General features: G+C 38.7%; 1 protein-coding gene across 2 annotated transcripts in view; it reads left to right on the top strand.

The window, feature by feature from the left end:
- The first annotated feature begins 8,202 nt into the window (after window positions 1-8,202).
- The window catches only part of dnm1l (dynamin 1-like), a 57,286-nt gene continuing 52,283 nt past the window's right edge, over window positions 8,203-13,205 (top strand). For both annotated transcript variants that reach the window (XM_069903478.1, XM_069903480.1), the window contains exons 1-2: window positions 8,203-8,449; window positions 11,699-11,846. In XM_069903478.1, coding sequence (XP_069759579.1) covers window positions 8,348-8,449; window positions 11,699-11,846 — 250 coding nt within the window. In that variant the 5' untranslated portion in view covers window positions 8,203-8,347. The remainder of the gene's footprint in view (window positions 8,450-11,698; window positions 11,847-13,205) is intronic.

Here is a 13,205-nt window from a genome sequence, read left to right on the forward strand (position 1 = left end):
GTGGGTGTGCTATGTGGTCTGATGCACTGACCTCTACCTTGCTAAGGCCAGATTACAGCTCTCAGACATTTCCTCCTACCTGCCCCTCCCATAGGACCCCATCGCATCAAGCCACCATCTCCAGCCCTGTCACCTCTCTCCCACAGCTCCCAACCTCATTGACTCCCATCCCCATATTGTTGGTTTCTACCTATATAAGATGCACAAATCCACCAATCCAGGTAAACCCATTGTTTCTATTTGATCTTGTCCCACCAAACTAGTTTCATCTTATCATGGCTATCTTTTCTCCCCTGGTCCAATTCCTCCCTACCTACATCTGAGACACTTCACATGCCCTTCATCTCTTCAGTGATTTCAGATTCCCCAAGCTGGATTGCCTCATCTTCTTGATGTATGTCCAATCCCTTTATACCTCTATCCCCCACCCCCAATATAGAAGGTGTTAAATAATTTTGCTTCTTTCTGGACCAGAGAGCCAATCAATCGCCCTCTAGCAGATCCTTCAACCCTGCTTCAGCAAAGAAGTCAAAGCTGGCTTAGAACATGGCTTCTGATGTCAGGTTTCATTTATACTCTGCAACTTTTAAAATTTTTTTTATTTTTCACACTATGAACCATATTAATCCAAATACACACAAATATTTCCCTCTAATATATACAGTGTCATTTTCTCCCCTATTTTCCCCCCTCCCACCCCCCTCCAAACCCATTAAACGTTCAACATGTACAATACAATAAACCCATTAAACAATGTCATTACACAATGAAAATTGTGTCATCTACTTTTACACACTGGGTCAGTTCATTTCGTCTTCTCATTCTATCATTTTAGGGGATGGAGGTCCGTGGTAGGCCCTCTTTGTTATGTTCCATGTACGGTTCCCAAACTTGTTCAAATAATGTGACTATTTTTTTTAAATTATATGTTATTTTTTCCAATGGAATACATTTATTCATTTCCATGTACCATTGCTGTACTCTCAGGCTCTCTTCTGATTTCCAAGTTGACATTATACATTTTTTTTGCTACATCTAAGGCTATCATAATAAATCTTTTTTGCGCTTCATCCAGTTTAAGGCCTAATTCTTTACTTCTTATATTACTTAGAAGAAAGATCTCTGGATTTTTTGGTATGTTGCTTTTTGTGATTTTATTTAATATCTGATTTAGATCTTCCCAAAAAATTTTCACTTTCTCACATGCCCAAATTGATGTACTGTTGTTCCTGTTTCCTTCTTACAACAAAAACATCTATCTGATAATGTTGGATCCCACTTATTTAACTTTTGGGGCATGATATATAGCCTGTGTAACCAATTGTATAGTATCATGCGTAACCTTGTATTTATTATATTTCTCATAGTTCTGGAGCATAACATTTCCCATATTTCATTTTTTTATTTTGTTTAGATCTTTTTCCCACTTCTGTTTGGGTTTATAGCTTATTTCATCATTTTCTTTCTCTTGCAACTTGATGTACATGTTTTTTATAAATCTTTTAATTATCATTGTGTCTGTAATCACATATTCAAAGCTGCTTCCTTCTGGTAATCTCAGTCTGCTTCACAATTTGTCTTTTAAGTAGGTTTTCAGCTGGTGATATGCAAACATTGTACCATGAGTTATTTCTTATTTGTACTTCATTTGTTCAAATGATAATAAATAATTTCCCAAAAATCAATTTTTTATTCTTTTAATTCCTTTTCTCTCCTATTCTCTAAAGGAAAGGTTATCTATTGTGAAAGGGATTAGTTGATTTTGCATCAATAATAATTTTGATAGTTGGTAATTTGGTTTTTTTCCTTTCTACGTGAATCTTCTTCCAAATGTTGAGTAAATGGTGCAGAACTGGTGAACTTCTATATTGCACCAGATTTTCAACCCACTTATAAAGTATATGTACTGGTACCTTCTCCCCTATTTTATCTAGCTCTATCTTGGTCCAATCTGGTTTTTTCCTGTTTGATAAAAATCTGATAAATATCTTAATTGTGCTGCTCTATAATAATTTTAAAATTTTTGTCGCTGCAAACCACCTTGTTTGTACCATTCTGTTAATATATCTAGCGCTATCCTCGGTTTTTCCCCTTTCCGTAAGAACTTCTTTATTATTCCCTTTAGTTCATTGAAGAATTTCTCTGTTAAGGGAATTGGTAACGATTGAAATGGGTATTGTATCCTTGGGAAGATATTCATTTTAATGCAATTTACCCTTCCTATCAGTGTTAGTGGTAAATCTTTCCAATGTTCTAAGTCATCTTGTAATTTCTTCATTAATGGCTGATAATTTAATTTGTATAGGTGACCTAAATTATTATCTAATCTAATACCTAGGTATCGGATTGCTTGTGTTTGCCATTTAAATGGTGATTCTATTCTAAACTCTGTGTAATCCGCATTATTCATTGGCATCGCTTCACTTTTATTTGCGTTGATCTTGTACCCCGATACTTCTCCATATTCCTTCATTTTCTTATGTAATTCTTTTATTGATATTTCTGGTTCTGTTAAGTATACTATGATGTCATCTGCAAATAAACAGATTTTATATTCCATCTCTTTTATTTTTATCCCTTTTATTTTATTTTCTGCTCTTATCAGTTCTGCCATGGTTCTATTGCTAAAGAGAACAGTGAGGGAGATAGTGGACATCCCTGCCTAGTTGACCTCCTTGATTTAAATTGGTTCAATATGTATCCATTTACTGTCACCTTCGCCATTGGTCCCTTATATAATGCTTTAATCCAATTAATATATTTCTCTGGTAGGTTGAACCTTTGTAATACTTTGAATAAATAATTCCATTCTACCCTGTCAAAGGCTTTCTCTGCATCTAAAGCAACAGCCACTATTGGTATCTTCTTTCCTTGTACTGCATGGATTAATTTAATGAACTTACAGACATTGTCCGTTATTCGTCTTTTCTTAATAAATCCAGTTTGATCTAGTTTTACTATTTTTGGTACACATTCGGCCAATCTGTTTGCTAATAGTTTTGCTATTATCTAATAATCTGAGTTAAGTAGAGATATTGTTCTATACGATGCTGGTGTTAGTGGATCTTTCCACATCTTTGGTATTACTGTAATTATTGCTGTTTTACATGAATCTGGCAAGTTTTGTGTTTCTTCTATCTGGTTCATTACTTCCAGGAGAGGAGGAATTAATAACTCTTTAAATGTTTTATAGAATTCTATTGGGAGTCCGTCCTCCCCAGGCGTTTTATTGTTCGATAGCTTTTTTAATATATCCTGTATTTCCTCTATTTCAAATGGTTTTATCAATTTGTTTTGCTCCTCTTCTTGCAATTTTGGCAGTTCAATTTTAGCTAAAAACTCATCTATTTTGTCTTCTTTCCCTTTGTTCTCAGTTCGGTATAATTGCTCATAGAATTCCTTGAAGTTTTCATTGATCTCTGTTGGGTTACATGTAATTTGTTTGTCCTTTTTCCTTGATGCCAATACCGTTCTTTTAGCTTGTTCTGTTTTTAGCTGCCAGGCTAGCATTTTGTGCGTTTTTTCTCCTAGCTCATAATACTTCTGCTTTATTTTCATTATGTTCTTCTCTACCTTATACATTTGTAATGTTTCATATTTTTTTGTCTGCCAATTCTCTTTTTGTTGTATCTTCCCTTGTTGGTAATTCTTTCTCTGTACTTGCTATTTCCCTTTCCAGCTGTTCTATTTCCTGATTGTAGTCCTTTTTCATCTTAGTTACATAACTTATTATCTACCCTCTTCATGCAAAATAAGATCAATATTTAACTTGTTACTATTAACATAATCTACTTAACCCCCTTCTAATTAAGAGCACGTGTATGTGTTCAGGAAAGTTCTTTGTTTCACTGTCCAGACATTCACTTTTCACTTCTCCAAGTTCACTGATATCAGACAATTTTCCACACTGCACAGAATTTAACATTTATGATCTTCACCAGGCTCTGGTGCTTTAACTTAAATTATTACTGCTCAAGAGGGTCTTTGTTGATTTCAAAGAGATGTTCATTGGACACAGAGAAACTGATCTCCTTCAATCAGCCACTTCAGTGTTGTTGCGGAGAAAAGTGTTTTATAATGAAATAACTCGGCCGAGGCACCAGGGAGTCGCTTCAGAAGGAGCTTTTTATTTACAAGATTTCTTGGAGAACAGTCCCACCAAAATACTGGGGCTGCTCTGCCTGAGCACGGACCAGCCGGTTTAATTTATACTAAGGTACAAACAATAGACACATGACACACTGAAGCTCTGAGAGCATCCACCATATAAGGGAGAAAGCAATTGTCATTGGTTGATTCAAAAAGAAACAATTCAAAGTCTGTGGCGGAATGCAGAGGGTCTACTGTCTTATTCAGCAGCGCACAGTGTCCTAGTAATGATTAATAGACTTAAAAGTGGCAGCGCGCAGCTTACTTTTAACTCTTTGTCACCCACTAAAACTTTCTTTACTAGTTTTTTCTTCCACAAGTGTCTTGCTGAAGAAACTTGTCCCCTTGTGGGTTTTTCCAAAAGATAACCTCTTCTTCCAGGTTACCACAAAGAGTTCTTCTTTTTCCTCTATTTCAGGAGAAACATAATAACAACCCAAAGCCTCTTGTAATTGACGACAAGGGTTTATAATAGGCTGAACTCTGAACTCAAAACCTGTCCAAATGGGGTCTTGCAGCAGGTTTGCAAAATTTGCAGACTTTAACACCATTGCTGCAATAAAACTGACTGATTCTCTTTGCAAAATTACATGACCCCTCTTAGAAAAGCAACCTTCAACAAGTAATTTAAATATCTGGCACCAGTCTGAATAGCAACAGATTTTCAGATTTTGAGCCTGGGCCCTGCAAACATGCTGTCCAATTAACATGCATTTGTGAAAACCTTCTCCAAAGCGGTTCCATTCTCTCTGTAAAACACTAGACTCGAAGGTTCCACCTGCACAGGTTTTTGCATTCCAAATGAGATGTTTGTGAACTATAACAGATGCCTGTTTGCAAAGTGAGACTTGGACTTGAACAATCTAACCTTAGCCCTTAAGATATATTTTATTCCATAATTGTATTCACTTATTCAGTTCATGGTTTCTATCATTAATCCAGTTTTGTTGACTCTTAGTAGAAAAGCCACAGATCTCTGAAGATGCTGTGGCAATTGACCTGAAGATTTTGTAAACTGGGAGTTGTTAGTTTGTGGGGCACTGTTTATAGGGTCCTTGAGAGCATGTGGGAACACTATGGTTTTTGTGTCCAGGAGACACAGCATGGATAAGGTGTTCTTTGTGATGTAAATGAGTTGATCCACTGTCTCAGAATGAATTGTTTGCCACTTTCACATCTTGATATAGTAGCACTTCTCTGTGGCTTGACAGGACAAAGGATAAAAGAGTATTTTATAAACATAACAATAAATGGAATCTTGATCTTGACATTTTTGCAGTCCCTGATTAGGATAGCGATACTAACAAGGTGCCAAAACTTGAGCATTCTGACTCATGCTAATCATCTGACAAAACTAGGCATTTGTTAATACACCATACTCCAAGCGTTTTGACAGGAGAGGACCCTTTGGAATTAATCTTCCCTCCTTTATTGCCAATCACACTTTGCATTTATTTCTCTGGTGGCTGCCAAGTAAAAAAATTTTTCTCATCATCTATGTATCTTTGTTGCCTCATTACATCTTTACAACACAAAAATAGGAAAGTAAATTATCAGCAAATTTGGCAGCCTTGTCTTAAACCAACTCATAGCAATTATAAAAAAAATTGACGACTCAGCAATGGTTTAGATAGTTATATCTTACCAAACAGAAAATGGAATCATTGATGTGCACATTTTATAATAAAGAACACAAGAAATTGGATCAAGAGTAGGCTATCCGGCATGTTGAGCCCACTTCACCATTCAACGTGATTATGGCTGATGTGATCATCTATCTGCCTTTCCCCAATATCCCTCAATTCTCTTATTCTGTAGATATCTATCCAAACTTATCTTAAATATATTGACAGTGGTCCCTGCTCTTAAATTCAATCTCTCTAGCATTGAAGGTGAACATTCCATTTGCCTTCTTGATAGCATAATAATCCTGTTCACTGCCAATCTTCCAATTGTCCATCAATGTTATCTCCTATGGCATGAGATTTTTTTGTTCAATATCTTTTATCTGGTACGTTCTCAAATTCCTTGTAGAATTCCCCAGAACTTCAAAGTACTTTAATAAATCAATCAAATATGATTTCCCTTTTTAAAAAAAAGTGTCAACTTTGTGTTATGTTGAATATTTTTAAGTGCTTTTTTTTCAGTAATAGCTTTCAGCATTCCCATATTACTCGTGTTAATCTAACTGGCCTGTAGTTTAAAACAAAAACCAAAATAGTGGCAAACTCAGCAGTCATGCTGCATTTGTGGAAAGGGAAACAGTCAATGTTTCAGGTCAAGGCCCTTCATCAGAACATTTTCTGTATTTGTGTTCGATCTTAGCATCTGCATTTAAAAATTATTTTCACTGGCCTGTGGTTTCCTGTTTTGACCCTTCTCAATAAAGAAGTTACATTTTCTATTTTTAGATTAATAGAACCTTCCTATCAACTACATTTCTTTTTAGGCCATCAAATAACCAGAGAACTGTCAGCCTGCAGCTGCAACAATTTACTGAAATTCCCAATTACTGATGCGAGACCCACAGGTTGGTAGTTCTGTTTTCTCTGTCCTTTCTTTAAGTGAGGTCACTTTTGTTACCCTTTAACCTGCAGGATCTATTCCAGAATAGATAATTTTGTAAAATAACCACTACTTTTTAAACTCTAGCATTTAAAATATCAGACCCTTGGGATTTATCAGTTTTCAGACATTAACTTCTCTGGTAGTATTTTTTCACTAATATTTATTTTATTCATTTCTTTAGTTCCATCAGTTTGTTCAGCCCTTCAGTCTTTCTGGGAGTTTTTGTCTTCTGAGAAAATACATTTATATAAAACCTCTGCCGTTTCTTTATTCCTTATTATAAATCCGATCTCGAGAAGAAATCCACATTTGCCCTTCTATTTCCTTTCCTTTATATATACCTTTAGAGCTCTACAGTCAAGCTATAGTTAATGAACAGCAACCTGTGTTTATGGGGTCGAGGTAATCTAATGCAGAGTGAAGTGCCAGTGAGGTGGCATCTGTGTTGACCTGTTGTAGTGATAAGAAATTTGAAGAGGATCCAGGTCCTTCCTGTGTTGATTTTGTCCATAACCAACCTCTCAAGGCACTTCACTGTAGAAGTCCGCAACACTGGCCAATAGTCACGGAGGCGTGTTAGCTTGCTATTCTTGGGCACCACAATGATGGATGCCCATTTGAAGCAAATGAGGGAAATCACATCCCTTGGTTCATCCATGGCCTCTGCTTTGAATGCAACCCTGCTCAACTGCACATTTCCTGATTGTCCATATGTGTTCAGATCTCATGCCTATTCCTTGAATGCTGTTCAGTTCCAGATAGCCATAAAGCTTCTCTGCTTTACATTTCCCATTGAACCCAATAAATTTCAAGGGAGTGCCATATTCAGAATTTTGCAAGTTGAGTGGTGATGAATTTAAAACAGTGATTTTTCACGCTTTTTCTTTCCACTCACGTACCATTTTAAGTCATCCCTTTGTCATCAGTGCTCTGTGATGAGTAAGGGATCGCTTCAGGTGCTCTGTGAGTGCGATGGGAAGGTTGAGAATCACTGCTCTAGACCCAATTGTTATTTTGCTTGAGAAAAATGGTCATTGGCCATTTCCTTTGAAGCTATGAAACCTTGCACACATCAAGGTACCATGAAAGCAGTAGTTTTCAAACTTCCGATTTCCACTCATTACCTCAAACAATCCCTTAATAAACACAGAGCATGTAAGTGGGAAGAAAATGTTTGAAAACCACTGATTTAAAGGGAGCAGATTAGCGGCTGTGCACAAATCTCCCCCCCGAGCGAAAGCTGTCCAAAACCGGATCGCAGATTAACGAGAAAAATGCTGGGATCTCGTGCAGTTTGCAGAAATAGTGGGAGATAAACACAGTCCCGATTGTCATGGAGGAGGAGGAGGGGGAGAGAGAGGAGGGGAGGGAGAAACAAGGGCACTCCGCTTTCTGAGAAGCCGACGGGAATTGTAGTCTCCCATCATGCTGAGCGCGTTCTCCCCTCCCGGTCCGCGGCGGCCCCGGTCGGACTGCGCACGCGCCGTTGTCCTCTTGGCCCCGCCCCCCCCGACGGCGGCCTGCTGCTTCCCCTTGAGCGGTGCGCGGCAGCCCCGCAGCTCACGGTCAATCGATGAAAGACGCGACGGTCTGACCAAGGAACGCGGCGTCGGTTGACCTTGCAGCCGCGATGGAGGCGCTAATTCCAGTCATTAACAAGCTCCAGGAAGTGTTCAACACGGTGGGAGCCGATATCATCCAACTGCCGCAGATCGTGGTGGTGGGGACCCAGGTAAAAACGAAGCCGGGCCGAGCGCCCCCCCCCGATCCGCACGGAGCAGCGGTCACAGCATCTCCTCCCACATCCATCGATGCGCCCCTTCCAGCATGTTCGTGTTCGCCCTCAATTTACTCCAGCGAGTTAAAATCCTAGTTTCTTCGGCTTTTTGCTCTGTAGAAAAGCCGACCTGTTTATATGGCTCTTCGCGCAACACTGGGGGTGGGGAAATTGAGGAGCAGAAGGGGCAGGAGAGAACAAAGTCGATCTTTCCAGGCCAAGATACATTCCGTCGGTTAGACTGGGACTGGATAAAGGTCTGTCATGATGCAAAAAGTGGGTCAAGAGCGAGGGAAAGAAAGAACCACGAGGCAAGACGCCGAGGATCGGGCTGTGACTTTTCAAACTTTTTCTTTCCACTCACATACCACCTTAAGCAATCCCTTACTAATCACAGAGTTAGTGAAGACCAAGTGATTGGCGGGACCGTCTGTGATGGGGAGCAAGTTGATTTTGTGGAAGGAACACTGGGGCAATCAGCATTCCTGATTAACTTCCTGGCAATCAGCATTCCTGTTATTAACTTGGAGGACTTTGGAGCACACTTCAGAAACAACGTCCCTTCGTCAAGCAGGCAGAAGAGGTATCCCAATTGATGGGAGGTTGTTTTCTGCTCAAAACTAATGTTCAGATGAAAACGTGCCAATTAGGTTAAGAGAATCAACATTGTCTCACATATGAAAGATAGTTTCTTATCCTGTAGATTATATCAATAGAAAGCATCGGTTGGATAGACTGGATGAACAGTGAGAAAAGTGAATTTTTGGTGTTCTGGACATGAACCGTGCTGTCAAGGTTGCTATTTATTGGCCAACTCTAATTGCCTAAATTAGTCTTTTACTGAAATTGTTCCCATTGTTGGAGTGATGGTGCTGCCAGATGGTGTTATTTTGATCTCGAGCAGTGGTTTTCAACCTTTTTCTTTCCACTCTCGTACCACTTTAAGTAATCCCTCACTCATCACAGAGCACCCATGGCATAGGGATTATTTAAAGTGGTATGTGAAGGGGGGGGGGGGGGGGGAAAGGTTGAGAACCACTGCTCTGGACCCAATTGTTACTGAAATATTTTGCTTGAGAAAAAATGTCATTGGCACATTTCATTTGGAGTTATGAAACTGTGCACATATTGAGTCAATTAGGTACAATTAAAAGTGGTTTTCAAACTTTTTCTTTCCACTCACATACCACCTTAAGCAATCCCTTACTAATCACAGAGCACTATGGCATAGGGATTACTTAAAAGTGGTATGTGAGCAGAAAGAAAAAGTTTGAAAAGAACTGATTTAAAACATGAAGGGATTTGTCATTTGGAGGATATATGGTTTTAGATGGTAACTTGTAAATGAAGTATTTTAATTGTTTACTGGAGTTAAACTTTGTGTGGGGGAAGGAGCTATCCTTGAAGTAACCTTGCTAAATTGCTACAGTTAATGCTGTGAATCAGCCTCACTGCACATGATAGATATTGAGAAATTCAAAAGGATGAGGATAACGAATCAACTGGATTGAATTGTCCAAGTTACCATTCAGATATTTAAAATTGAATGCAAGAAAACTGATCAAGTGCAATATGAGTTTTGGCTGGCATCAAGAGTTCAGCAGAATAGACATTTGTTAATTTGCCTGACCATTGTAACAATAGTCGCCTTTCGAGGTTATTAAGCTTCTAGTTGGTGGTGGTTTGATAACTTCCTGGAACATTTGTGCCATAAATGTTACCAGGCATTCATTTACCCAAAAATAGAAGCTGTTGGCCTTCTGATGAGGAGAATTATTAGCAAAGAAGATAGTGGAAATTAATGTTGTCACATTTTCAGGAAACTGTTCCAGCCCTTAACCTTGGGATATATAATTGAAGTAGTAACTGGTAAGAGCATTTGTAATGATTGGCTTTGAATAATATCACATTTATGCCAATTTATATCCAGGTACTGGAGGGATTCCTTTATTTTTGATAAGATTCCACTCTTCTCCCTTACTGGAAATTGTGTGTGAGTCAATCTTATGATGAAGGATGGAGGTGAAGTTTTGTTGGACCTGAACTGGATCATGAGTCAGCATGAGATCAGTGAATACTGATGGTGGCTACATTCACTAATGTTTGATGAAGTGCCAATGGGGTAGAGTTATGAGCCCAGAGGACCCCAAAACCCAGCAGCAATAGAAATTCATCAAAACAAATGGTTACTTAAACAAAGGTTGCTTTCAATTATCTTTAAACATGAAAACAGGATCAAACTTTAACTTATAACTATTAACTTAACACCCCCCCCCCTTCTAATTCTAAGCACACATATATGTAATGTGTGTGTGTGTGTAAGTTCAGAAAAGTTCTTTGATTCACAGTCCAATCTCACTTCTCACTCCTCCAAGTTCACTGGTATCAGGCAATTCTTACACTGTGCACAAACTTAAACATTAATGAATTTAACCAGGTTTTGGTGCTTGAAAGGTAAATGGTTACCACTCAGGAAGGTTCTTATCAGTTTTCAGAGAGAGATTTGTTGCTTGTTGGATACCTACAACTGATTTCCTTCTGAACAGCCGCCAGTATCTTGCCGAAGAAACTTGCCCCATCAGGGTTTTTCAGATGATAATCTCTTTCTTTCAGGTCACCAGAGAGTTCCTTTTCGTTTCCCTTATTTCAAGTGAAACATTATGCAGTCAGCTATCTCCTCTTGTATGGACCACAAGGGCTTTGAACAGGCTGGACTAAGAACTCACAACCTGGGGTTTTTCCATAAGCTTGCCAGCTTGTCCTGTTCCAGTCCCAGCTACTGCTGCTGCTGAACTGTAGAACTCTCTCTCTCTCTCTCTCTCTCTCTCAAACTTTTTGCAACGGCACTCAGAGCCTGGACTGTCTTGCTTGAGCAGAGCTGTGACCCCTTTGCCTGTTGGCCTGTTCTCCTCCCCTGTCCCTTCTTCCATCCTCACCCACTTTTTTTATTCCATCGCCTACCTACTATTTGCTCATACCTTGTTGAAGGACTTTGGCCTGAAATGTTGCTTCCCATGGATGCTGCACGACCTGTTGAGCTTCTCCAGCACTTTTCTGTATTAAACATTTTTCGTTAGTTTTATTTTGGATAACCCTATAAGTATATTGCAGCTTTACTGGCCATATGTTAAATTTAGTCTCTTCTCCAGTTGAAGAGAACCAAATGAAAAATATGATTTTTTTTTTGTTCTCTAACTCTGACAGAGCAGTGGAAAAAGCTCAGTGCTGGAGAGTCTTGTGGGAAAGGACTTGCTCCCCAGAGGAACTGGTATTGTGACTCGAAGACCTCTTATTCTTCAGCTAGTGAATATTTCACCAGAGGACCAGCGGAAAGCTTCGGGTGATGAAGATGGTATGTTTTCTTTGTGTTATATACAAGTTGAAAGGCGAAGCAATTAGGGGGATGAGGCGGAACTAATTCACACAAAATAGTGGAGTGTGGAATGAGCGGTCAGCTGAATTGATGAATGTGGGCTCAATTTTAACATTTAAGAAGAATTTGGACGTTAATGGATGAGAGAGGTAAGGATGCTATGGTCTGGGTGCAGGTCAGTGGAACAAGGCAAAAAAAAAATGGTTCAGCACAGACTAGATGGGCTGAATGGGTCTGTTTCTGTGCTGTAATGTTCTATGGTTTTAATGCAAAGTCACTTTTGCTGTATTAAAAGGCAGTGATCTGAGAATATGGGATAGTAGATTTGAGTCTAATGCTCAACACTGGACTTCAAAAAAAGAAAATAATTCTCAACTTTGTCTTGTAACTTTGATTCCAGTTGAGTTGTGTGGCTGAGAATAGAATCTGCATGAATGGACTAATGAAATTAAGCTCCAGCCACTGTTACTAAGTTTTATTATATTATCCTTTCTTTAATTCCTTCTTTTATATATACATTGAATGAATGTTTCCTTGACCATTGTGAAAAGGGCAGTGCATGTCCTCTAGTTTCACATTCCTCAGGCATCAAAATAAGACTCTGAGCATGTCCATAGACAAGACATCTCAAAAAATCTTATTTGTTTCATATGTTAGGGAATATATATCTTGTCTACTTATTCTCATTTCAGGGCAAACTTCTGTTTTCCAAAAGACAAACTAAGGCTTGTATTATCCTCCTTTAGGTTTGAAGATCAAAATTGATAATTGCCTCAGGCATGTACTTATCAAAAATAATTGAGTCTGAACTCCTTGAAGTCTTGTGATTAAGGCTAATGTACTATATGCCTTTCTAATAATTATTATACAAGGACACTCACAACCTCTGAATATCAACATCCAAGATTTTCTAAGATAAAAGGATTTTATCTTTCTACTGTTCTTACTAGTGCATAAATATGCATTTTATCATCTCCTCCCGCCACCTTATAGATATGTTAGGAGCTTTTTTCAGACACTCTACAAAACCTTCACAGCTTGCTTTCTCATCCCTCCATACTTCAGAGGCAATCCAGAAACATTATGTTTAGTCATTTTATCAAATACACTTGTAAACAGCAGCCCCAAACATTGATCCATGCTGGACTCTGCAATTTGATAAATGTTTGCCATTTTTCCACTTGCATCTTCAGCACTAACAGCTATAACTTGTCCTGTTGCTGGCTGGTATCATGCAGTTTTTCCTCTGCTCTCAGTCTGTGTGCTCTTGGACCCTCTTCCTGACCAAACTTTGTACGTTCATACACTTGCTCAGCTCTGTTCTCTGTAACTGTTTTG

The sequence above is a fragment of the Narcine bancroftii genome, chromosome 11, assembly GCF_036971445.1.
Source record: "Narcine bancroftii isolate sNarBan1 chromosome 11, sNarBan1.hap1, whole genome shotgun sequence".
NCBI lineage: Eukaryota > Metazoa > Chordata > Chondrichthyes > Torpediniformes > Narcinidae > Narcine > Narcine bancroftii.